General features: G+C 36.0%; 2 protein-coding genes and 1 pseudogene across 2 annotated transcripts; all 3 read right to left on the bottom strand.

The window, feature by feature from the left end:
• Nucleotides 1-3,538: 3,538 nt before the first annotated feature.
• LOC143438811 (olfactory receptor 8B3-like) lies at nucleotides 3,539-6,493 on the bottom strand. The gene is made up of 2 exons (XM_076924497.1): nucleotides 6,253-6,493; nucleotides 3,539-5,191 (listed from the first exon to the last, which is right to left on the bottom strand). Exon 2 carries the CDS (start codon nucleotides 5,173-5,175, stop codon nucleotides 4,246-4,248), a length of 930 nt encoding a protein of 309 aa, XP_076780612.1. The 5' UTR covers nucleotides 5,176-5,191; nucleotides 6,253-6,493; the 3' UTR covers nucleotides 3,539-4,245.
• A 9,791-nt stretch (nucleotides 6,494-16,284) lies between these two features.
• LOC143438810 (olfactory receptor 8B8-like) lies at nucleotides 16,285-17,750 on the bottom strand (annotated as a pseudogene).
• A 221-nt stretch (nucleotides 17,751-17,971) lies between these two features.
• LOC143438995 (olfactory receptor 8B3-like) lies at nucleotides 17,972-26,571 on the bottom strand. The gene is given in 4 exon segments (XM_076924700.1): nucleotides 17,972-18,063; nucleotides 23,281-25,124; nucleotides 25,126-25,258; nucleotides 26,249-26,571. Coding segments are annotated over 2 exon segments (963 nt in total). The 5' UTR covers nucleotides 25,252-25,258; nucleotides 26,249-26,571; the 3' UTR covers nucleotides 17,972-18,063; nucleotides 23,281-24,287.
• Nucleotides 26,572-27,636: the final 1,065 nt, after the last annotated feature.

Here is a 27,636-nt window from a genome sequence, read left to right as displayed (position 1 = left end):
CAGAGTTTTCTAGAGGGAAACTTGGATATCTTTGTTCCTCAAGTTGTAAATTGAGGAATTCATCATGGGAACAACATCGGTATAAAAAAACAGAAGAAAATTTTCCTTCATCCAAAGACCCAGCTGAGGATGATTTGAAATATGCAAATGCACTGAACCAAAGAACAGAAAAGCAACAATGATGTGGGAGCTGCAAGTGCTGAAAGATGTAGGTCTACCTTCAGGGGATCTGATGCAGAAGATACTGGAGAAGGTGAGACCATAGGCAATAAACATAGTTGAGGAAGGAACAATAATATTAATGCACCCAACAACAAAAATTACAAGCTCATTGACATATGTGTTTGTACAGGAGAGCTGAAGCAAAGGGGAGATATCACAGAAGTAGTGGTTGATTGTGTTGGCATCACAAAATATTACAATTATACTTTCCAATCACTCTAGAGAACCTGTACTACCAGTGTAAATAGAACATTTCCCAATTATCTGAGCTCAGAAGGGAAATGTGAGTTTTTCCTCTCTTGTTTTTCGAAGTTGTTGTCCATATGTCTTGCTTCTGGCTTTTCAAATTCTGGGTCTGAAAGCTGTAGACTGTTTTGCCAAGTCACCTCCCATGCTGTGATACCAGAAATATCACAGATCCTATTTTTAAAAACTATATTTCTAAACAATCATGACTGCAGGAGAAATGTTAACACAGAGGACAGAAATATTATGGGGCCTCAGACATACAGAACTGAAGACAAATGAGAAAGTTTGGATTGAAACAAATATTCTTTTTTCATGGATGAAAACTACCTAAATTGGTTAAACAATATCAACATTCAGTCGTGTACTCATATACAAAGAAGTAACTTTTTATGAACCAGTATGTCGTATTTATATATTTAGGATTCTATAGATATATATATATATATAACAACAATTAAAGACATAAAGACCCTGAATTTTAGAGAGAGTAAACTGTGTATGTGAAGGGTTAGAGGCAAGAAAGGGGAAACAGAAAAATGTGTAATTATATTTTCATTTTAAGAAATAAAATACTTGGTGGGGCAGTACATGGATGCCCTTTCCTTCAGTCTCTGCTCCACCCTTTGTCCCTGCATTTCCTTTTGACAGGAGCAATTCTGGATTAATATTTTTGAGATGGGTGAGTGGTCCCATCTCTCAACAGGGAACCTTGCCTATTTACTAGATATGGTCTCTACAGGTTCTCTCTCCCCTTTGGTATTTCAGCTAATGAAATCCCTATTGGATCCTGGGAAACTCTTGTTTTTCTGGCATCTGGGACTTTCTAGTAGCTACCACCAGTTCTCCATCCCCCAACTGCTACACAACTCCATTCAATTATCTGATCCTCTCTACTTCCTCCTTGTCTCCTCCCTCACCTGATCCTGCCCACCTTTTTCCTCTCCCTTCCTTCTCCCTCCAAGATCTCTCCCTCCATCTACATCCTGTGATTAATTTCTTCCCCCTTATGAGTAGGACTGAAGCATACACATTTTCATCTTCCTTCTTTTTGGGTTTCATATGGTATTTGAGTTGTATTTCAAGCTATTTTTTGGCTGATATCCACCTATCAGTGAGTTCATACCATCAGTGTTCTTTGGTGACTGGGTTACCTTACTCAGGATAATATTTTCTAGTTCTATCCTTTTTCTGAATTTTTCATGAAGTCACTGTTTTTAATAGCTGAGTAGTACTCCATTGTGTAAATGTACCACATTTTCTGTATCCATTTCTTTGTTGAGGGATATCTGGGTTGTTACCAAACCCAGTTGCTATTGTTGATGCCAAGATGCACTTTCTGGCAGGAGCTTGGTATAGCTGCTCCCTGAAAATCTGTGCCAGAGCCTGACCAAATAAAATAGGGATGTTTGGAGCCAACCATCAGACTAAGTGCTGTGACCACAACTGAGGAATTAGGGAAAAAAGTGAAGGAACTGAAGAGGTTAGTAACCCCACAGGAAGAACAATATCAACCAGCCAGAATCTCCAGAGTTCCCAGTGACTAAACCACTAACCAAGAAATACACATGGAAGGACCCATGCCACCTGCTGCATATGTAGCAGAAGATTACCTTATCTGGCATCTGTGGGAGAGTAGTCTCTTAGTCCTGTGAAGGCTCAATACCACAGCACAGGGGAATGCTAGGGTGCTGAGGCAGGAGAGGATGCGTGGGAGGTGAGTACCCTCGTAGAAGCAGGAGGAATGGGGTGGGGTTGGGGGTTTAACTTAGAATAGAAATGACATTTGAAATGTAAATAAATGAAACAACCAATGAAAATATAGCCCCCAAAAGTACTAAAATATATACTCTAAAAACTTTTAGAAAAATGAAATAAAATATGACTGCATCCTTTACGCAGTTCCCTCTCCTTACTCCAAGCAATACAGTGCTTACCCATGTATGCATAAAAATCTTCTTGTGTCACCTATTTTTATATGTGATACTGGTATTAAAGATTAATAATATTAACCTGAAGTTATATATTTAACAGCTTTATATGTAATATGTAACATGAAAATGAAAATATCAAGTGAGGAAAAGACCCCCTGTGCTCAGATACTATCAGTTTTAATATTGAGAAAAATGCTATCATACCAAAAGCAATGTACAGATTAAATGAAATTCCCATAAAAATTCAACTGAAATTCTTCATAAAATTGAAAACCAATGAGCACTCCTTCACATACATACTCATATACAATAACAGAAATAAATGTTGACTTGAATTTTGGATATAATTTCAAAAAAATTTCTGAACATGTCCTAAACAAACTTTAGCAAATTTGTATACTTTAAATAAAAAGATGATTATTATATAATAGAAATATTTAAAAACCTTATGTATTGACAATGCCTTGTCCTGGAATAGTAATCATTTCCTCAAGGTATAATTCATTATATGAATGTAAATAAGCCCACCTTTGTCATAAATTTGTGAATTTGCCATTTTAAAACGGAAAAGAGTAATAGATTTTTCTTCTGAAAACTGCTTCAGGGGCTGAGATTCATTCAGTGAATAAAGCTCTTGCTGCTCAAGTTTAGGACCTGGGTTCTCGATCATCTGAATTTATATAAACCTGGCTGTTCTAGCTCAGATCTGTCAATGTTCCTAAGAGGAGGGGAGTGAAGAGGAGACATGAGGGGAATTCTTAGAAGTGAGTGGGACACTAGCCTGGGAAACCCATCAGTAAACAAGAAACCCTATACCCAAAACAAGATGGAAAAGAAAGACCGACACCCAAAATAGCCATACATTTCCATATGTATTTTGTGGTGAGATTGTATTACACACACACACACACACACACACACTCATACACACACATTGTCTTTCTGTTTCTCTTTCTCAACCCACTCACTAGAAACATATACAAAAAGAAAAAACAAATTGTCTTAAAATAAACTTCTTTTAAAAACAATCAGCAATTTCACTGCAATTTTATTATTATTTGGTTATGTATCTTATATACCTATATGTATATAGTTGTGTAAAAAAAATTCTCAGATAAACTTTAAGAATCCTTTATTTAGTGCATAGTTGAGTGAGTAGCATGTATAATTATGTAAATGATATATGCTGGTTAGTTTTTGCCAAGTTGACACCAACTAAAGTCATCTGCAAAGAAGAATCTCAACTGAGGGGTTACTTCCAACATATTGGTATGTAAGCTTGACTTTGAAGGAAATTTCTTGGTACTTTATTCTGTGGGAGAATCCAGCCCACTGTAGGGAGATTGTCCTAGTCAGGAGGAAGTAGAGAAAATCTTTGAATCCAAGCCAGTGAAAAGTGTCCCTCCATTTTCTCTGCTTCAGTGTTTTTGTGCCTTCACTTCCCTTACTGAAGGACTGCAACCTGTAAGCAAAGAAACCATTGCCTCTTCCAAGTTGTTCTTGACCTGTGTGTTATCATAGAAATGAATAAGTACTCCTTAACTGTTTAAAACCTGGAAACTATTACCCTTTGTGGTTTCCATGAATTAATTTAAGCCTCATAATATAATGATAAAAAGACAGGCTTGTTTTATTATTATATCACACATACATATTTCAACACATAATGCTGTATCTCAAAATTTTCTGAGTGAATTTTTTTGCCATTTCAATAAATTATAAAAATTAAATTAAAAAATATAAGAAGAAAATGTGGAATAGAGTTATCAATTAAATATGTTGACTAAATACAAGGTATAATTAAAGCTAAAAGTGCAGGCATGAAGAAGACACATGTATCCAGTTAAACCTTCCACCTTGCCAAAGTTTTTCTTAGAGCAATTTTAACATCTTTATTTTTCAAGCTGTAGATTAAGGGATTCATCATAGGAACCACATTGGTATAAAAAACAGAAGAGATTTTTGCCCCTTCCATAAACCCAGGTGAGGAGGGTTTGAAACACACAAATGCACCTGAACCGAAGAACAGAGAAACAGCAATGATGTGGGAGCTGCAGGTGCTGAAGGCTTTGGACCTGCCCTTAGAGGAACTGATGCGGAAGATGCTGGACAGGATAAAACCATAAGAGATAAAGATGGTAGGAGTGGAACCAATGATGTTGATGACCACCGTGACATAAGCTACAAGCTTATTAACATAAGTGCTGGTGCAGGAGAGCTGGAGCAAAGGGAGGATGTCACAGAAATAATGGTTGATGTTTGCATCACAGAAAGTCAATCTCAGCATATGCACAGTGAGAGCTACAGCCTCAGAAAATGCCATCAAATACGAACCAATCATTAGTTTTAAACACACTTGAGGAGACACGATAACATTATACAAAAGTGGTTTACAAATGGCTACATATCGATCATAGGCCATTGAAGTCAGCATATAGCATTCAGAAACAACGAAAAAACAATAGAAATAGAGCTGGGTCATACATTGCATATAGGAAATGACATTCAGTCTTAATATAAAATTCATCAACATTTTGGGAGTGAACACAGAAGAATAACAAAAATCTATAAAGGACAAGTTAAAGAGGAAAAAGTACATGGGTGTGTGAAGATGTGAATTTAGCAAAACTAGAATCATCAACCCCAAATTTCCCAACGCAGTGACCAGATACATTGCTAGAAATAGAAGGAACAGGGGTATTTGGAGATCAGACTGGTGTGTTAATCCTACTAGAATGAATTCTGTCACCAAGGAGACATTTACTGAGTCCATTCTTTTCTAAGGGAATCTGTAGACATGAGAAAAAGAGTTATATTAGAAGATGATCCACACTCTGTCATGGGTCAATCCCATCTGTGATGTGCATGCTAGGAATGTTTCTTCTAGCTCCAAGTATGTCTACTAAATCAGCTGGTGTAGTTGAAAGCAAATTGTCTTACAGTCATGAAATTAGTAGTACTAAATCTCAGTATTATTTCTGAAAACAAAAATATATTCAAAGGATGAACAAAAAGGTCAATCTTCTCCCACCTAATTTTTTTCTTCTCTAGAGCCCTCCGTACATTATTGATGTCTTGGCAACCCAGAGCTAACTTCTGCAGCTATAGATTTTTCTCTGCTACAATATGAATGAAAAACATGTGTTGAATCCAAAACTATAAGAACAAGAGTGATGTAACTTCTGCCCTATGTCACAGAGTCATTAATCTTGAAGACTTGAGTCCTAGCCATGCATAATATCCATAATAGAGATGCTGGTAATCCAGTGACCACTTATGCCTATTAATATTCTTTGTTTCCCCTGGTGGCTTTCTTCTGCCACTATCTGTTAGTCACCAGTTATATAGAATAGAAAAGAAACGGCTTTGCTAAAGACCTTCCCATACTAAGAAATACATTAATACACCTGGTTCTCTCTCTCTCTCTCTCTCTCTCTCTCTCTCTCTCTCTCTCTCTCAAAATCTTTCTCTCTCTCAAAATCTCTCTCTCTCTCAAAATCTCTCTCTCTCTCTCTCTCTCTCTGTGTGTGTGTGTGTGTGTGTGTGTGTGTGTGTGTGTGTTTAAAATAAATTCTCTTACAATACATTGTGAGGACAGTTTCCCCTCTCTACATTCTTCCCTATCCTTCTGTACCTCCCTTTTCCCCTTGATTCACTCATCCACTATTTTCTCTTCAGAGAAGAATAGGCCTCCAAGAGACACAACCATACATGACAAGATAAGATAAACAATATAAGGCAGAAGTCCTCATATGGAGGCTGAATGAGGCAATCCAGTATGAGCAAAGGAGTCTGAGAAGCAGGCTAAAGAGAAACACTCACTCCCACTGTTAGATATCCCAGTCCAAACCTGGAAGGCTTCTTGAATTTCTATCTATCCATGTAGATCTGGTAGAAATACTTCAAACTCCAAGGATTCATTTCATATCTTGTCCGTCTGAGAAGATGTAGTCAAAACTTAGTGCCTGAATGTTCCTGGGATGATGGCTGAATTTTAGAACATAGTATGTGATTAATACTTTGAGTCTTTACTTGAAGCAGAAAAAATATGAACTGTAATGATATCATCCCACTGCTAATGATAAGGAACAGAGAATTTTGTATGGGTTTACCTACAGAATACATGTATACATGTGCTTATAAACTGTAGGAGTGTGTCTGCCTCTTCCCCAGAGAATAGCATTTAGATAGAAGAGTGAACTTGGGGAATTGTGTTACACCCTGGATGATGATCTATCTTTAGATCTTGAGAACTCATGTATTTTCTCTTCTCTCTGGGGGAAGTGCATCCCCCCCAGTGGATGTAGAAAGATAGAATCTCATTTCCTCAGTCATCTTGGGATATGTGGATAAATTTGTGTTTTAGATTCTTTGTCTATTACTTTCTGCAGTGAAGTAAAAATTCCCCACAGACTGTTCACCAAGTTATGTGTCCGGTAGGTATGGCGTGTTGTAGCACATCACCTCCAGAGCTGGCTCATGTGAAACACCATGACTTATATTTCTTAAGAAATTGTAACTTATAAATATGTACTATTATAATAAATTCTATTATATTTATATAATTCTATTATATAAATAATTATAAATTCTGATTATCTTGTTTAACCAACAAGACTTATTATTTCATTTTTTTCCATACTGTCATTCTAAAATGACTAATTTGATAGTATTAAATTTGTCTACTTTTCTTTAATGGATAGTTCTTTCAATGTCATCCCATAATCATTGCCTAATGATAGGTCCTAAACTACTCCCTCTAGTTGAAGCCTTATAAAATTCTTACTGTTTATTGTTCACATTAAATCCATACCTCATTTTGTTTCAGTAGTCTCTCTCTCTCTCTCTCTCTCTCTCTCTCTCTCTGTGTGTGTGTGTGTGTGTGTGTCTCCTCTCATAGGGCTATGCAATTATAATTATTGTAACCTTATTTCCTAAAATTCTTCTAAATTACTCATTCAATTTCTTATATACTATTTACAAAATTAGTAGTCTTATGTATGCTCGACTTTTTTTTAGACTTTGCTTAGACTGTGAAGCTCAGGAACACAATTCGGTTAAAACCTCCCAGATTCTAAGCAATAACTTTACTCTCTGTCCATACAGATGTGTCATTTGGACCTTGAACATAAGGTGTAACTGAGGATGTGGTGCCTGATGGAAGGTGGTAAGCATCATGCTTCTTGACTGATTTCAAAGCACATGAGGAACATGGGGAAATTATGAAGATAAATGCAACCATAATACATAACTTTAACAAATATGTCTGAACTTCCCTCTATGTACCCTGTATGCTATTTAGAACTAGAATGAAATAGTAGGTAAGCAGCAAGATATTTATCCTTACAGAAATTACAGGCTTTAAGGCACCACAAGAGTTAATGAAGTAAAAAAACTATTTTAATGATACACAGTGTATAAGCAAATTTATGACAACTGGCATTTACAGGGAACTTATCATGAGCCACTTAACAATTCTTACCATATGCTTTATAGTATCTAATTTAATTGTTACATACATACCGATTTTACAATAAGTTTCATTAAGCAGAGAGTATCAAATCCCCAAGATATTATTCTGAGTAAACACTGGTTAGAAAATGGATTCAATTCCTGACATTTCACTTTACACAAAAAATAAATTTAAAAATCCACCTCAATGTACACACACATACACACACACACACTAAAAACAAAAACAAAAAAACAAACAAAAAACATAAATGAAACTCTTTGAATATATAGGAATAGGTGAAGACTCTACAAAGGAAATAAGCCTTTCACATGGACCTCCAAAACAGTCTGACATGACACCATGACTCTGAAGATGTCCTGAGAGTATCCCTGGAAGAAAGCAAAACATTTGAGTTGGCCTATCCATGGATGAAGATGCTTTATTCCTGGGGATTTTGGAGACAAAATATACTGAATTTTTTTTTATACCAGAGAGGTCACATTTCTCTTAACAAAGTAAAGTATAATAATGTTGTCTGCCATCTTCTTCCTCACAACACTTATTTCATTTTAGATACTGTATTGATTTTCTTGTGGCTATGATAAAATGCCCGACAATAGCAAGTTGGATTTACCCACACATTCACAGATACACAGGCATACTCAAATGTTAAAAACAGTGAGTGGGATGGGTAGTGTTGGAGGGAAGAGAGGGAAGATAAGAATATGATAATGATAATCTCAAAAATAGAATAAATTTAAAAATATGGCTCAATAACCTTAAGAGTACAGTAGTAACATGCATACCTTAGTGGTAACCAACAGATCTCTTTTCAGACAAGATAGAAATCATACTTGGTACTAGAATCCTAGACAACAACCCATGGATTGTGAGGCCAGAGGCCTAAGGAGAAGAACCTATAACTTAGAACTAGAATGAAATAGTAGGTAAGCAGCAAGATATTTATCCTTACAGAAATTACAGGCTTTAAGGCACCACAAGAGTTAATGAAGTAAAAAAAAAAAAATATTCTAATGATAACTACCACTTCACTAAACTACCATAATTCCTAAGTAAGGAAAAAATATTAAAATATTTTTTCCTTATGCCTACAGATAAGCATATTTCTCACCTTCATCAAGGAACCCTTTTTTTTTTTTTTTTTTGCAGCAGACAAAGGGAATTACAGGAAAACTATAAAAAAAATCAGTATCTACAGTTGTGGAGCCCAGTCACTTTGTGTGTCATTTTTGCTACCCCACCTAAGCTCTGGGAATGGCCCTAGCTTGCAACCTCCATCCAGCTTCACTTGAATCCATGGATAAAACACATGGACACAGTTGTTCCTTTTCAACTTGCAAAGGGCACAGCTGCTGGGCACTGTCTCCTACCTGGAAAAACATGCTCTTCATAATATTCTTATTTCTACACCTCCCACCTGCCTTAAACTTAAGTTGCTAGGTTACATCTAGTCCCTGCTAAACACTCCTGACCACTTGCCTATAAGAGCAGCCAAAGGCCCCTGCTCCTCCAGAGACCTCACATAGCTGCTTGATTCTTCTCTCTTCAAAGCATGATGTATCTCTCCTACGTTGTAGCTGTTCCTTTTCCTCTTGGGACCCAGAAGTCCCACCTATTTCTTCCACCCAGTAATTAGTCCATGGCTTATTTACTGACAAATCAAGAAACAATTTTGGAACAGAACCCTGGCATGAGAACCACCCCTACACAGTACCAACCAATATATTTAAAGTACATTAGAATTAATGATCAAGGATGATTGGGAGAGAGGGAGAGAAAATATTATAAGAGCCGGAGAATCAGAGTTCTCTGTGAGATAGTGTCTCCTAGAATTTCCATCCATAAAGTTTCACCAAGAAGACCACCTTAACATGAGCTAAAGAAGGACAAAACCTTAAAACAAAACAAACAAACAAGCAGAAAACAATAACATGGGTGGCCTCAAACCTCCACAAAGAATTGCAGGCAACTGTGGATTGATGAGAATTGGAGAAATAGACTTATCCAGTGAATAGTAAACACGATCGGTCATCTAATATTGAATGATCAGCCCTAAAAATGTATATTCACATAACTTTATAAAGACTTAGCATGTTGTATGTATGTGTTGAAGAACTAGTATATACATACATAGATATATATGTATATAACAGCAATTAGTGTGGAAAAGGAGGTCATGAATTTGAAAAGAAAACAGAGGTGGGTATATGACAAGTTTTAGAAGGAGGAAACTGTAAAGAAAATGATCAAATTATAAACCCAAAAATTAATTTTGAAAGGTTTGCCATATTTGTGACAATGAAAATCAAAGATGAAATATTGACTTCAGTTTAAGCTGTTTAAAGAAGAGGACCATCAGTTCTAAATAATGCTTCCAAAATGTGTTACAAATATTACAAGAGGAAAATGAGAAGCTACATGCACAACAGCAAATTCCACACTAGTTATGCTTTACCTGTTTATTTACATGACTATTTTTCATTACTTGAGAAAAAACATAAGTTTACAATTATAGTAGGAAAACATCTAAGGTTTTATTTTGAAAGATTCTTAAATGTGACAGATGTTACATGCATAGTTCATTGTATAAATTGTCAGCAAAAAAAAAAGATATACTCAAGAAGGATCATAAAGATGTTTTTACAAGACTCATATTTTTTCTATTGTGATTGAGAAGACATAAAGTTAGTTTCTACTATAGTATGTATGTGTATCTCAGAAATATCACTGAATTATTCCCAACATTTCTAGGATATTCATTGAGTGTGGTATGCTAATCCATTGAGACCACTCAATTTATCCTGGTGACATATTAATGAGTTTAAGGCCAGTCTGGTGTTCTTGGGACCCCATCCCCCCACATTAAAAAACAAACCTACAATAGCAACAGTTGAAAAATAATTGTGTTACAATGTATTGTTTTCTAAAACATTAGTGAACTATGCAAGTGTTATAGCCAGACAGTGTTGACACATGCCTTTAATTCCAGAACTAGGGAGGTGGGGCAGATGGATCTCTGAGTTTGAGGAATGTCTCATCCACAGAATGACTTCCAGGACAGCCAGGGCTACAAAGACAAACTCATTTTAGAAAACCAAATAAATATACTACAACAACTACAACTACAGCTACAGCCACAGCCACAGCCACAGCCACAGCCACAGCCACAGCCACAGCCACAGCCACAGCCACAGCCACAGCCACAGCCACTGCCACTGCCACTGCCACTGCCACTGCCACTGCTACTGCTAGTGCTACTTCTACTACTGATGAAAGAAGAAGAAGAAGAAAAAGAAGAAGAAGAAGAAGAAGAAGAAGAAGAAGGAGGAGGAGGAGGAGGAGGAGGAGGAGGAGGAGGAGGAGGAGGAGGAGGAGGAGGAGGAGGAGGAGGAGGAAGAGGAGGAGAGAAGGAAGAGGAGGAGGAGGAAAAAGAGGAGGAAGAGGAGGAGGAAAAAAGAAGGAGAAGGAGAAGGAAAGGAAGAGGAAGAAGTAGAAGGAGAAGAAAACAAAGTATTCTCCTCCTCCTCCTCCTCCTCCTCCTCCTCCTCCTCCTCCTCCTCCTCCTCCTCCTCCTTCTTTCATCAGTAGTAGAAGGAAAAGAAACACAAAATGTTGTGTTTTATGTTTTAAGTATCCCTAATAATTCTCTAATTTGAACATAATAAAACTTACAAAACACAATAAATATCAAGGACAATAAATAGAGAAAATTGTCACTACTGAACTCTCGTAGGTAAATACTATCTCTTTGCCCAAATAACAAGCAGAAGACACATATGGACATCAAATCTTCCACCTGCTCAACATTTTTCTCAGGTCTACTTTAACATTTTTTCCCTCCAACTACTGATTCATCTTTAACCGGAACCACAATAATGGTTTGCCAGTATGGATGCTATGTTTCCCTGTCCCTCAGAATACCACATGTGTGTGTGAGCACTGCCCATTTGTATGCCTTTCATAGCATGTATTTTGTAACATTAGCTCATTTATAAAATGGGCTTTAATTATTTTTTAAACATTTTTGCAGTACATTGGCCTAATGTTGCTTATATTTTAATGCTAATATTGGGCCCCTGAGACTGGTTGCCCTCGAGATGAAAGAGTTCCCTTGAAAACACTGAATGACCCTGTCCCCAAATTATTTCTGATTATTAAATTAAGAGGTCAACAGCTAATAGTTGGACAGAAGTGACAAAGATAGGGGTTAGATTTTGTGGTCTTGGGGCCAGAGGAGAATCATGATGAGAGGAAATGCAGGAGAAGGAAGAAAAAGCCACCAAACTTTAAGAGTAAAGAGAACGTGGGGGATGGCCAATTGGCATTAAGAACAGCCCAAATGAAACATAAAAAGTATTAACTTGGGGTTAGCGATAGGAAAGTAGATTCTAACAGCAACTCAGCTCTTGTGCTTTTTAAGGTTTACTCTAACTATAAAGATTGTATGTAATTTTTATCCAGGATCTAATACAGAGTAGAAACCCCAGGTCAGAATTTAAATAATTTCTGCAACAATTTTTACTGTTTCATTATGAATTTCATATGGTGTACCCCAATGCTACTCCTTTTGCCCTCCTAACATATCTATCCTCTGCCCTTGCAATACATCCCCATGAATAAAATATAAATAAATGTTAGGTTAATGTGGGTCCAGAGTTTGCCTCGCCTTGGGCTAGGGCCACTGAGGGAGGTGAGACACTCGGAGTTTGACTGTGCTCACTCCATGCCAGGTGTCAGGCTATGAGAAGCAGTGCAGAACTCTGCTCTGGAGTGGGGGCACATAGTCTGAGGTCCCCCGGGATTACCAGAGTTAGTTTAAGGGTCCCCGGGCCTGTGATGAGGCCAGGGATCATCTGGTTCTCAGGCTCTTGGGAACCCAGGCTCCGCTGGGAGCGGAAGAAGAGCCTAGAACAAAGTTGGGGGGTCATGGGCTGGATTGGCCTTCAGATGAAGGGGAGAGGGGGAGAGAAGCTTCAGCTGTGTCCAGCTGTAGAGGGAGCTCTTGGCTTGGGTTGGTAGTTGCTGTGGCTGGGAACACAAGAGAGGTCTTCTGTAGATTAGATAGCGGCTGTGTAGACAAAGCCCTTCTCCACTGTCCTCACAGCAGATCCCGATGAAAACAGTCTAAGGTCTTAAGATGTTTATTGTCATGGTAGAAAGTGTACCCCAGTTTTCTCAGGGCCAGCCTGAATGTAAATATCTTTTGCTGAGAGGAGTGTCTGGGAAGGAAAACTTAATTGGCTAAGCCCTTCCAGCCTTTGGGTGCCTCATTAATACGGAGATCTGTCTTAAGGCTACTTAACCGGTGGTCATGCATTCTACCTGTGGAGGGGGCTAGTATGGGCATTGCCCTTATGTGGCTAAAAGACACAAATCTATGGAGAGCTGTGGCCTCCTGTGGAGAGCCTGGAGTCTGGGGGTGTAAAGAAATGCGCCTGCAATCCCTTAGGATCACATGGGGTCTCTGGAAGCTTCTAGCCTGCTCTCAAACCAGAAACCAAGATCTGACATATAAATATGTAAATAAATAAATAATAAAATAAAAAATAAAACCATCTTGCTATGAAAGCTGTGGTATGCTGTCTGCCCAGCAAATGTTCTTGCAGTCTCTGAATCACTAAAAATACTTCACTGATACAATTACTTAAAATACTACACTGTATTCACTTTCATTAATTTTACTTGCTTTCTATTTTTTCTCGGTGTCAAGTTTTCTAAAAGACAAATCTTAGCGTATCCAAATGTATTTTCTAAAAGATTTCGAATTCAAATATTTGTTTATGATTTTGGTCTATGTTTGGAGAGTGGTTTTCTCCCAATTTTTATGGGTGGTTTTCTTTGTGAATATTTATGAATGTAAAATAAATTGTTCAAAAGTCTTTTCTCAGTGAAATTAATATGGCGATTTGTTATAAAGCAATAAGCTACTTACATGAAAATTTGTTTTTGACTCTTATATTCCATTCTATTATTATTTGTGTATTTTTTATGACAAAAGAAATCTGTTATGATTCTACATAGTAAAGCCTGTTGATAAACTTGGTGAGGCTACATTTCAATTTACTAAGCAGCTCAATTCTCCAGTCACTACAGGAAGAAAGTACTGATGTAGAAGAATTGTGCTCTTACTCTAATTTCTAGAAGGGAATCTGTACAGGTTTACTGGGCTTCCAGATGCTCTGTTCCAAATATCTAAGGAGTCAGTCATTGACAATAGATACAGGGAGTATCTGTGTTACCTCGGATTGACATGCAACCACATATTTTTTGTTTAGTTTGGAACAAAGTGGGTTCTGAAAGGCAAATGTAATTGTTCAAGACACTATTGAATTAAATTAACCACAAGAACATGCATGATGATTAATAGTGATTATCACCTGAACAGGAGTTAGAATAATCTAGTGCAGCATGTTTCAACATCTTGTGAGAGAGATTATAGATTTCTTCAAGTGTCATAGTTTCATCCTGAAGGTGGGCAGCAACTTTCAATGTGGCAGACCTAAGACAAAATAAAAATGATAGTGACCCAAGCCCTAGCATTCATCTCTCCTCGTTTCCAAACTTTCATCGCAGACATCTGTCTCCTGGTCCTGCCACTGTCCTTTTTCTTTCCTCATGGTTTGTGTCATCAATCTGTGAATCAAAATAAACCCTTCCTTAAATGCCTCTGTAAGGCATTTTGTCACAGCAGTGAACCAAACCTAGGTCCTCTACAAGACTACCAGTCTTGCAGGTACTCTTAATTGCTGAACCATTGCACTGCTTCTGGGTTTTTTTTGTTTGTTTGTTTAGTTTAGTTTATAATATAAGATTTTTTTCTCCCCTTTCCTCACTCCAAAGACCTCCATATAATCATCCTGTGTGTCCTTCAGATGCTAGCCTTTTTTCCTACTAATTATTATTCCTTGAAGATATACATGTATGCATATATACTCTTAAATATAACTTTCCTTGTCTGTATAATGATACTTTTATTTATGTTTTCAGGGCTGACTATTTGTTGCTGGAAAAGCAACTCAGATCTCTTCCCTGGAGAAGACCACCTTTCTCCCATATTTTCTCAAGTGCATATAGTTCTTTTCCCCATCCCCATCCACTTTGGCGAGTCCATTGGTGTTGTTTTTATTGCTAATGTGTGTGTGTATTATATTACATATATACATGTTTATATGATATATAGTACTGGCTATTTTTGACTCACTCAGTAGATAGACTAGCCTCATCCTTGAAGAGATCAGCCTATCTCTGGCTCCTGAGTACTGGGACCAAAGACATGTGTCACCATGCCTAGCTTTATGTTATATGTTTTAATTAAAGTTATTTAATCTATACACCTAGTCTATATCTATTAAATAATATACATACATAAAAATCTTCAGTGTTAATGAACTTATTAATTCCATGGGTTACCACCAATTTTCCTGACACAATTTCAATGGTAACTTCAATAGCTATGATAATGTTTATATAATAACAGCTATTTCAGAACTCCCAATAAGCCAACAGCAATGGTGATGAATGATAGAATGAGAGGATCTTGTTCATTTCAAGAATGTTACATGGCAAGAATCTTTCTTTGATAAACAGAACAATAGAACTTGTACAAGATGAAACAAGACAGTGCTATTGAAACATATGATATATTAGTTAATTTGTACAGAATTTCTAGTTTAGAAGCTAAGTCCATGAGGATATGGTGCACAAAACTTAGAAAATGTGTGGCCAAAACTAGTCACGTGTTTACAATTTCAGTCATCTTTCCACTTGGGGACACTTGTATCACATGGGTGAAATGATGAAATCAAAGAAACCTTCATTTTGATTGCTACATGATGTAGTTCAGAGCCTAAAGCCTATGTCGGCTCTAGAGTCCAGCATGCAAATATTTGGGAAGTAGTTGGCCTGACATGCAAAGGGTGACAAATAATTACTGCTAAAGGTAGACTATGAAATAAATGTCCCTTCACATAAGCAAAGGAAGACTTAACGTATCTGGATGGTGTGTACAAACTAGACAGGCCTTAAAAACAGTGAAATAAATGTAGCCCTTTATGCGATTAAAGTCATACGGAATTTTCTTTTCTTTTAGCAGCACTTCTCCTTAATGCATAGGCATCATTTAAAAATTATTTTTTAAGGGATCATGCAAATCTTCAAATCTACGTCTAAGACATGCACACAGATATACATTGCATTTATTTTGGCCAATAAAATTGCTATTTTATTTCCTGGGTAAGAAAATTTGACTTTGCTTTCCCAAACTTCCTTGAATTTAAATGACTACTACTAACACAGACACTCACATTTCTCCTTTTATTTTAGAGAAAGTAAGAAATATCATCTAACAAAAACTTGTTCAGCACTGAACAGATGTTCCCTAAGTCAGGAAATTAATTGCTCTAAGATCTCCAAATCCCAGCTCTACAGGATTCTTGATGTACTCTAGTAAAAAACAAAATTCACAGTTTTGTCATTACTAGATTTATTAATTCAGAACTTTTTCTATTCAAATCCACATAAGTCATATACAGTGGCAAATTCCTACTTATAATCTCAACACTTAGGAGGGTAATACAAAAGAATAATGAGTTTGTTATAGTCCTAGGCTTTATAATAAGACAAAACAGAGAGTAGAAATTAGAAAATCTAAAGATAAGCTAGAGAATTAACAACTGAATATTTACAATTTTAATTTATTATATTATTTTAATTTACTGAAAATTTTAAATTATTTAACTATTTAATTTTTTAAAAGAATGAAGTATTCTTCCTCTTGCTCACAGTGCCTTAATCTGTGAACTGTTTTGCACAATTTTTTTTTTATTACCAAATAGTTGGAATTTCAACTTCTTAGGATTCTCCCTATAGCTTGATACATCACATGAAACAAGTAAGATCTGCATCTAGAAGCAAAACAGTTTCTATCTAGGTAAGCATGCTTTTCTTCAAAGTCTTATGCAGGGCAATGTGGACATCCTTGTTCCTCAAACTGTAGATGAAAGGGTTCAACATTGGTCCCACTATGGTGTAAAAAACAGTGGATACTTTATCTTCACCCACAGATCCAACAGGAGAAGGCTTAAGATATATGAATGCTGAGGCTCCAAAGAAAATAGAAATGGCTATAATGTGGGAGCCACAGGTACTGATAGCCTTGGATCTGCCCTCAGTGGAACGGATATGGGAAATGTTGAAAATGATCAAAGTATAAGAAGTGAAGATGATGAATGTAGGCCCTATCACATTGACACCCACAACAATGAAAACCACCAGCTCATTGACAGAGGTGTTTGTGCAGGAGAGCTTCAGGAGAGGGGGTATATCGCACATGTAGTGATTAATAATATTGCCCTCACAGAAGGTGAGCTCAGCATGCAAATTGTGTGGGCTATGGCACCTACAAATCCCATCACATACACACCCATTGTCATCATGAAGCAGACCTGATAGGACATGCTAACCTTATAAAGCAATGGCTTACAGATGGCCGCATATCTGTCATAGGCCATTGCTGTCAAAATACAACATTCATCAATAACAAAGAAAGCAAAGAAAAAGAGCTGAGTCATGCACTCAGCATGAGAGATGATGTTCTGCTTCACAAAACCCACCAGCATTTTGGGGGTTATGACAGAGGAGTAGCAGAAATCAATGAAGGAAAGATTGAAGAGAAAGTAGTACATGGGGGTGTGCAGGTGAGGATTCAACACAATCAGAACAATCAAGCCCAGGTTCCCCACCATGGAGACCACATAGATTCCCAAGAAGAGGACAAAGAAAGGCATCTGTAGCTCTGGCTGCTGTGTCAAGCCCAGCAGGATAAACTCCTTCACTGTGGTGGAGTCATTGTCAGAGGCCATTCTCCTCAGGCCACATCTATGAGAAAAGAAGAAATAGGAATATTAATATGATACCCCAGCTTTTCCCAGTAAACCCTCTATAATAATATTAAGAGTCAGAATGGAAAATTAGTTTCAAACTTATTTATCTCTGCACTTCTTTTCTATTTACGTTTCTATAGGTATACACTGAGAATACTAAGGGAATGTATAAAGGTGAATAGTGGCCCAGAGAGACAGTAAACAGCACTTGCCTTCAAGCCTGATAACCTTAGTTTAGTCTTTTGGATCCATAGCAGGAAAATCGCTGCAATTTTTCCACTGATCTTTCCATTCAAGCTGTGAACTGTATACACCCACACAACAAACACATAAACAAACAATAAGGTAGATTAATGTTTTAAAGTACTAATGTTTAATAAATCAAGATGTATATATTAAATATACATTTCTGAGAGGATAAGGAGCAAACTGTTTCAGGATCTCTGCTTAATTTCTACCTCGATAGCCTAGCTACAACCTCAGACTCCATGGTGGTCTCAGATGAGATGAGGCATATCGAGGACACCTCGACTCCCTTAGCAGAGGTTTCAAAGTTCACCTCTTTGGATGGAGACTTCAGGAAAAAATCTTCACCACTTTATTTCCTTCCATTACAGTAATAGTGATAGCTACTGATGGATCTAGGGTTCCATGACGCAGAAAAAGATAATGCTAGTCTTTTAGTTTGTAACGAATTTTGTACTGAGAGATCCAGCACATACACTTTGCTTTCCAAGGCTCTAAGATATCATTAGTGACTGATTATAACTGATGGAGACAGACTTTGCCCAGAGCATCCTCACTAACCTTGGGGAGATAAGTAGCATCTACTGATGCCAAAAGAGCCACCTGCCAATATGGCCCAAGAGGATTTTGACACTGTAAATCCTAGGGACCTGATTAAAAATTGAAAGACTTATGCTTCTCCAAGGGAAACACTGTGGAGAATTAACTGTCCTGTATTTACTCACATGTTCACCATGGCTTCATGGAATCATATCATTTTAAATTTATTTTTAAATTTCATATCAAATGGAATAGAAAATTAAGTAACACATTGCATATCTCAACAGAGGAGACTTACTAGCTGCTGTCAATATCTGAAAAAATATATACATAGATATATACACATACACATATATGTATATTACTATATACATTTATATATACTATATACATATATAGTACATATAGTATACACATATACTATAATTTGAATAAAGACTGTCTCAAATATACTTACATATGACAACACTTGATTTCATTGGTAGTGCCCCTAGGGAAGTTATGAAACTTTCAAAGGTAGAGACTTACAGTAGTAAGTATGTTATTTAAGGCTTGTTTGAGGGTTTCTAGCCCTGTCACACTTACTATACTTTCTGTCTCTCTCCCTCTCTCTCTAATTTGTGGATGAATGTGTGGTCATTCTGCTTACTGCTTCTGCCAAAATTCTATGTCATGCTTGCGATGATAAACTTTATCTTTTTGGAAATGTAAGCTAAATTAAACCCTTTCTTATGCTTCTTTTGATCACATTCTTTTAACCCAGTAATGCACTCACTCAGAACACATATTGCTACCTGTATGTGCATGTGAGTGAGTTATCCACTGAAGCATAGGCAACTTATCACTGGGCGCCATCCTAAATTCACCTGTTCACGTACTGGCACATTACTACTTTCCTGATTTTCACTGTTTCTCAGACTAAATACATAAAACAGGACATTTGAGCTAGCACCTACATATGATTGTTTTTGCTCTACATACAATTTTCCTATTTCATCCATATAAAATCAAATTTCACAGTGTCATTTTTCTTAATGGCTGAGTAATAGTCTACTGTGTATAGCTATCACGTTTTCATTACCTTTTCATTGGTTGATGGATGTCTACATTCCATTTTGAAGCTCTTGTTAATAGAATGGGAATGAACATGTTTTTTAAAGTAACTCTCTTGTAAGAAGTAAAGGCCTTTTCTTATGTGCCTGGCTTTTTGTTTATAGCTGTCTCACATGGTGGAGCGATTTCTAGGTTTGTGAGTACTACAGATTTATTTCCACATTTGCTTTATTAGCGTACCCTCAATGACAATATTGTATAAATGTTCCCCCTTTCCTACACCCATGTCCACACTGGTCATTTGTATTCCTGATGACTAGCAATGTGAATGGACAAAGGAGAAGGAAAAAGAAGAAAGAAGCAAAGGGAAGAAGGACTATTTGTCCCAGAGGGAGAAAAGACTGACTCAAGATAGAGAAGAGACAGATGTGGCCTATAGGCAAATGTCAGTTTACAAAGGTAAAAGGGGAAACCCTATGTTATGAAGAGTTGATTGGTTTTGATTATCATGTTAATTAAATTGGCCAAAAGGGGGAGGGGCATTCTGATTGCTGGACTTCAGTGATTCAACAATAAAGTAGAATGAAGTTGTGATATTGACAAGAAGTGAATTTACGGAAGGTCATTACAGCAGATAAAATATGGGAAATATAAAAAAACCAGCACATATTTTCTCTCACTTTTAGATTTTAGATGTTATAATAAATATATCTGCACAACTTGAAAGAAGTAAGTCTATCTGAGAAAAGATGGAGGAAGGAAAGAAAGGATAGAGGAAAAGTACACAATGGAATTATGGCATATATGAATAAAAATGTTCGTGAATCTCATCATTAGGTACAATTAATATATAGCAAGTAAAGAATGAAAGAAATCAATATGATGGCCTAGATTTAATGTAAGCAAAGCAAAGTAGAAGGAGGTCTCAGTGTGGAAAGTAAAGCAGTCGATTTGGGAGATCTGGCAATACAGGGGAAGGAACAGTGATTAAAACCAAAGTCCAACTATACTCATTAATCAAAATGTCATAAAGAAGCACATTATCTTGTATGGTAACTTCAAAAATATGAAATAATAAAAATGAAATAAAACTTGTTCAGATATATATTATGAAAATTAAAATGTGACAAATATACACTATAGTGTTTTATTCGGTGATTAAAAAAATTATGTCATCTGAAGAAAATGAATAAAACTGTAAATAGCTGTTTTAAATAATTCAAGCCATTTTCTGATTTTTCAAGAATCAGAAAACTATTATATTTTTCACTTATATGCAGAATCTAGATTTTAAATATTCATTATATTACATATATAAAATATAAAATTAAATACAGATATACGACAGGAGAGATAGGTATTCACAGAGAGTAGGCAACAGCACAGAGTGATGAGAGGAATAATGACAAAATAACACATTATCTTCCATATGAACAATCAATAATTAATTAGAAAGAACTATGTGCATATCATATATTCACATACATGAACACACACAGGTGACATTAAAGTTTATAGGGCTCTTTAGTTGGTAATGAAAGGGGACCTGAGAGAGAGAGAGAGAGAGAGAGAGAGAGAGAGAGAGAGAGAGAGAGAGAATAATAGATGGGGAGAGTGGATGATCATGAATATAAGCAAGACCCTATGACTTACACATAATAATGTTATAGTGAAACTCATTATGTATGATAACTAAAATAGCTTGTTTGCCTCCACAATTATAACATTCCATAAGATACAGAGTTAAGGATACTCCTCAAAACTTTCAAATTCATCCTTAATATGCAAAGTTCAGAAACTGACAAGGACAGACATGTTGAGAGGCAGGTACAAATATGTAATGGTAACACTCAGAAAGCTGAGTTAAACACTGCCTGACTATATAGTAAAGATGCCCTAATTAGCCAACCACACATTCAAAAAAAACCCAGTAAGTCTAATGAAAACTCTCCAAGTGAACTAAATGTGATGTTCTAGTTGTGATCCTGAAACAGATAATGAATGTGAAATAAAAACCAAACAAATTCCCAGCCTAATGGAATAATATGCCGGTATGTATGCCTATAATGTAGCAGATTGAGAAAGGAAGATCCTGAGTTCAGACCAGAATGGTCAACAGAGAAAGTTCTTGTAAATACTAAGTAAGTAGATGATATATATATATATATATATATATATATATATATATATATATATATATATATATATATATATATGTAGAGAGAGAGGCAGAGAGAGAGAGAGAGAGACAGACAGACAGACAGACAGACAGACAGACAGACATAAATATATAGATAATAATGTTGTTTGAGGCACACGGCTCACCAAAGACCACACCAGGCTAAAGGGTTCCACATGAGGTTTATTTATATTGAGCAAAGGTGATGGCAAGAAGACAACATAGCGAGAGAGAGTAGAGAAGTAGAGGAGTAAAGGCCAGCCATGAGCACGTAGAGAGGTGGAAGGGAAGAAGGAAGGGATGAGGAGATAGGGAGAAGCAAGAGGCAAGAGAAGAGCAAGAGAGAGAGGAGGGGGCAAGCATCCCCTTTTATAGTGTGCCAGGCCTACCTAACTGTTGCCTGGTAACTGTGGGGAGGAGCACACCTGGCTGTTGCCAGGTAACTGTGGGGGTAGAGTTTAGACAGAATGCTAACAGATAATAAATAAGAATCTCAAATAAGTCACAATAATACATATACTTTAATAATATATTAATATTACTTCATTAATTATCAAATATATACTGATATGGAACAGCAGTAGAGAAAATGCATGTGTAATTTATATGCCTTGCTTCTATCTTGAACATTTTTTCTATAAATCTGAATCAATTCTAATACTCAAGCACCATGTAAAAAATGCATAGAAAGCTGTACTTATTCTGCTGCATTGTATTCACAATGGAGTCCGTGATTAGACAGTAAAAGAGGAAGTAGAGCTGGGAGAAAAAGAGGAAGGGGAGGAGACTACTGAAGAGGAGGAGTGAGAGGTGACCGGAAGAGAGACAGGTGGAAGGACAATGGAAGAGAAGGGTATGACCTGGAAAAAATGCAAGTTATAAGGGATCACGTAGATAGTCAATAAAATAGGAAGCTAAATGGGATTAGCAATTTAAACACTAAAAAATTTTTTTGAATAAACTTGAAAAATCAATAAAATGTTCAAAAGTAAATGCAAAAAATAAATGATTGAAAATATCAGAACTTCGGTGATACATTGGTCATCTTCAGTCGATCTACTGAATGTTAATTTAGTTCCCAGAGAGAACAAAGTATAAGAGACAAAAATTAAAATGTGTAGCTGAAGATACCTAAACATGAAAGTTAGATGCCTAATTATGAGACCTCGGGCTCTTCATAATATTTTATAGCAAAGTGACTAAATGAGCGTCTGATCCACTATTGCATCTGAAATACGGGTCCTAGATTATTGAGACCTAATCTCCTACAAACACGGATAATTCTACTGAATAATGTTCTGCAGTACAGTTTTTAAAGATGACTACAATTCTCTTTCCATATTTTATAAATGACTAACTGACCAGCAAGCTTATGTCTTATAAACATTTAAAACTTATATTTTGTGACAAAAATATAGAATAAGCTATCAATTATACAACATATTAGTAAACTTATTTGTGTTTGGGGTAGAGAGATGGCTATTTGTTAAAGTGTTTTTTTACCTGAGCCTGACGGCCTAGGTTGTATTTTCTAAATGTATATAAGATGGCACTGCTGAGGTCAAGCATCTGGAATTCTGGTGAACCTGTGGAAATTGGAGACAAGAAAATCCATAGAAGCTCATACCCCAGCTAGCCTGGTTTACCCTGCACTAAAGGTATCCTGCTTTGAGCAACTTGGGAAAATTTAAAGTAACAGCTAAAGGTGAACCTCCAGTCTTCAAACAAACTTACAAACTATAAATACTTATAAAATTTATCCAAAACTTAAAATATCCCAGAAGATACAATTTATTTTTATTAAATATTATTTCCAGTAAAATATATTTAAAATTATTCATGAAAATATGTAATTGTTCTGAAGCATGTGTCATCAGGCTCTGAACTTAATTGTTAATGATTATGTCGACATTTAATTATAAATCATGTATGCACATGATGAGTTTTTCTGATTTTATTTGTAATTGAAAATAAAATCTTACATATTTTGTTTATGAGTAACATGCTAAATAGTAGATATCAACTGTGTGGTGAGTAAATTGAATAAAACAAAAAATTCATCAACTAACATCATTATTATGTCAGATGACACAATATAATTATTCTTTGCAGCACACATATGTAAAATTTATTACTTTATAAATTTTAATTATAGAAATAATTACCAGTCATTATGCAGTGTATTGGACTCAAATGTACTTTTGCTGATTTAAGCCATATACATGATCTGCCTTTTTCTTTCTGTCTTCTACATAGCCTTCATACTTTCAGTAACTATGATTCTAATACAAAATGAGACAACACTTATTATTTGTCATTTTGAGTTTTACATGTGAAAGGTTTCAAGATTTTGTAACATAAAAATTCACTTTTTTTTTTCCTGAGGTAAGAAATAGCCTAGGAAAGAGTACAGAGGAATAATGAAAATTATCTGTGTATTTATTGCATCATTAATATAAATACCAACAAATTTTAGATTCTCCAATTACTTACAGGTTTATTGATTCTAATTAAAATCTGTCTTTTCTCTGAAACTTAATCAATGATTTCCTTAATGCCACCTTGACATCCTTGTTCCTCAAACTGTAGATCAGAGGGTTGAGCATGGGCCCAACATTAGTGTAGAAAACTGAAGATATTTTTCCTTGTTCCATAGATCCAGAAGAATATTTAAGATACATGAATGCAGCTGATCCAAAGAAAAGGGAAATCGCCGTGATGTGAGAGCTACAGGTGCTGAAGGCTTTTGATCTTCCTTGTGTGGATTTGATGTTTAGAATGTTGGGAAGAATGAAAACATAGGAAACAAGGATGGTAAAACTGGGAACTGTGATGTTAATACCCACAACTATGAGAACCACGACCTCATTGACATAGGTGCTGGTGCAGGAAAGTTGGAGGAGAGGGAGAATGTCACACAAGTAATGATTGATGACATTGGCATTGCAGAAGGTCAATCTGAGCATGCAGCCTGTGTGGGCAGAGGCTCCAGCAAACCCCATCCCATAAGCAGCAAAAGATATCACGGAACAGACCTGTGGGGACATGGTGACCTTATACAGCAGTGGATTACAGATGGCCACGTAGCGATCATAAGCCATTGAGGTCAACATGTAGCATTCAGAGATAACAAAAAAGAGAAAGAGAAACAGCTGAGTCATGCACCCCTCATAGGAGATGGAATTCTTCTCAGAGACAAAGTTTATCAGCATTTTGGGGCTGAAGACAGAAGAATAACAGAGATCAATGAAGGAGAGGTTGAAGAGGAAATAGTACATGGGGGTGTGCAGGTGAGGATTGAGGCCAATAAGGGATATCAAGCCAATGTTTCCCATCACTGTGACTATGTAGTGTGACTATGTAGATCATTAGAAACAGGTAAAAGAGAGGCAACTGGAGCTCTGGACGATCTGTCAAACCAGCAAGGACAAACTCTGTCACAAAGGAGCCATTTCCAGTCACCATGCTTACCATTCAAAATCTGAAAGAGAAGAAAATTTTATTAATAAATGGACCGTTATGTTCCATGATTTTGCCATCAGCAGAATTTAGCACAATTGACAAAATTTATGCTTTGTCATCTGAATATGTCATCACACTCTCCTAGTATGGCAAATATGAGTTAGCCCATGCTTGTCCTTATAACCTGAGTACTACAACAATATTCTCGTATCCTTGCCTCAGTCTGCTGAGGTACTGTGCCTGACTTGAATGTCTATCCATTAATTAACTTTGTTATTGGGATGTAGTTTTCAAAATACTGTATCTTCACTCTGGTCCTTCAATTCCCATTCCTTAGTTGCATTAGACATCCTAGTTCTTCTGTGATGTACATAAACAGTGAATTCTGGTAGGGCATCAGACAGACAGATTTATTCCTCACAGTGTGAGGTTTCCATAGCACTTACTACTAGATTCTGAAGCTAACAATTGATGGCACGTATGGAGAATGTCCACAGTAGCTCAAGATTTATCTTTTTAATAATATAATATCTAATTATATCTTCAGTGTTTCTTTACATTTTCTTTACTGTATCCTAACTTCACAAAGGGATGGAGAAAGGTTTTGCTTTCAAAGGATTACAAAAGCATGAAAGAAAAAATAGTAATTAATGTTGCTGTGGATTTCATTAATGATACTTATTTTAATGCTCAAACTAAATGCTTATTATATATAAAATCCTTCTGTAGGTGTTACTTTAATATTTTGTTTAAGATAAGTACCCACTCCCTACTATGGTAGCATTGTATTTCATGTGTTACTTAGAACTATTATGCTTGTCTTTCTCATTGACCAAAGAGGAAACCAACACAACAAAGAGGAAACACATATAAGCAACAACAGAATCTGAGCTCTGTAGTACTGATCCGATGTGTGTTTGTCTGTTTGTTGTTTTTCAATGTAATAAGTACTGTCTTTTTTTTACACACAAAAGTAATTGCAAACAGGAATAGCAATGAATGAACTCACCTTTACTTGTTTTAGAACAGCCCTTTCTATATACCTCACCTTCACTATCCAGAATGCAGAATTGGCATCAAATACCAGTTAAAGGTGGCCAGATGTCATCACAAAATCTTATATATTAAAAGTCTCCCAGCATAGGTTTCATGATTTGAGACTCACTCTGAGATATGAATAATACTTCTAACCAGTCATTTTCCCAAAATTGGTGAAGGAAAGTCACATATATCACTCCAGAGCTACCACTTAAGTAGAACACGCAGACCGTTTATAATCTTTTAGACCTGATAGAAGTCCAGGAATGCTCCCCCCCCCCCCACTAAGGAACACTCCATGGTGATCAAGTAGAAAGGGAAAAAACAAGATCTATGTTTAAATCCCACTTTGTCATAGCATACATAATATTTTCACCAGGGATTGTCTAGTCCACTGGGTATAGACTTACAAAGATGTAAATACAATTAACACCATTAAAATTTCCACTGATTCTGCCTATGAAGTAAATTAGTTTTAGACAAAATCTGTATGTGACTGATGTAAATTTTATTTCTTATGCTCATTTTAGTAAATTTATTTTATATTTATTATACAAAGTAAGGATTTCATCTAATAAACTTTGAACATATTCACCTCATATTGGTCTTTCTATTTCACATTTCTCCAATTTTTTCTCTTCTACAACACTAATAGTATCCAGTTTACATCTATACCCTTTTATATTTCTCTATAGATCACACATATAGCATGTTGATTTTCAGTTCCCATCATTTTTTCACACAAATAGAATAACTGCAATACTATTTATTAAAGAAGCAATAAACCTACATAGTGTATGATGTCATGTGATCTTTATACAGGCATCAATTGATAAGCACATATATCAAACATGGGAAGAGGTAATTTGTTCTTGGGCATTGCTTCTTTACAAATATATAAAATTAGAATGGTACTTTACTTCATGAAACTTTAGTTATCTTACATTGTTCAAATAAATTTTTGTAATAATGCGAAATCAGTAAGATATATTGATATTTATGAGCAACCACTTCAAGAAAAGGACTTCACAATTTCCACAAATATATAGAGATTTACTTATGAAAAGTTATTTATTTTGATATATTTTAAGTAAAACTTGATACACTGAATGCATTTAATGTAAAAGCTTATGACATAAAACTACCTGAAAACACTGCTAGATTTAGTGTTGGAAGGTCATTACCAACACATTTCAGTGGACTCTTTGTTAATTTCAATACACACATAAGCAGAAATTTAAATTTTCTGAAAACTATATTTTAAGGAACACCATTAAATTTTTATTTACTACAGTTGCTTCTTCCATTCAGTAAGCTATTCATTAATTTTAATATTATTAATATTATATTATATATTAA

The sequence above is a fragment of the Arvicanthis niloticus genome, chromosome 26, assembly GCF_011762505.2.
Source record: "Arvicanthis niloticus isolate mArvNil1 chromosome 26, mArvNil1.pat.X, whole genome shotgun sequence".
Lineage (NCBI taxonomy): Eukaryota > Metazoa > Chordata > Mammalia > Rodentia > Muridae > Arvicanthis > Arvicanthis niloticus.
This window is presented reverse-complemented; position numbering and strand designations above follow the sequence as displayed.

Coding starts and splice junctions, on each gene's coding strand:
- LOC143438811 (XM_076924497.1), bottom strand. CDS start 5,175: ATGGACTCAGTAAATGTCTCCTTGGTGACAGAATTCATTCTAGTAGGA.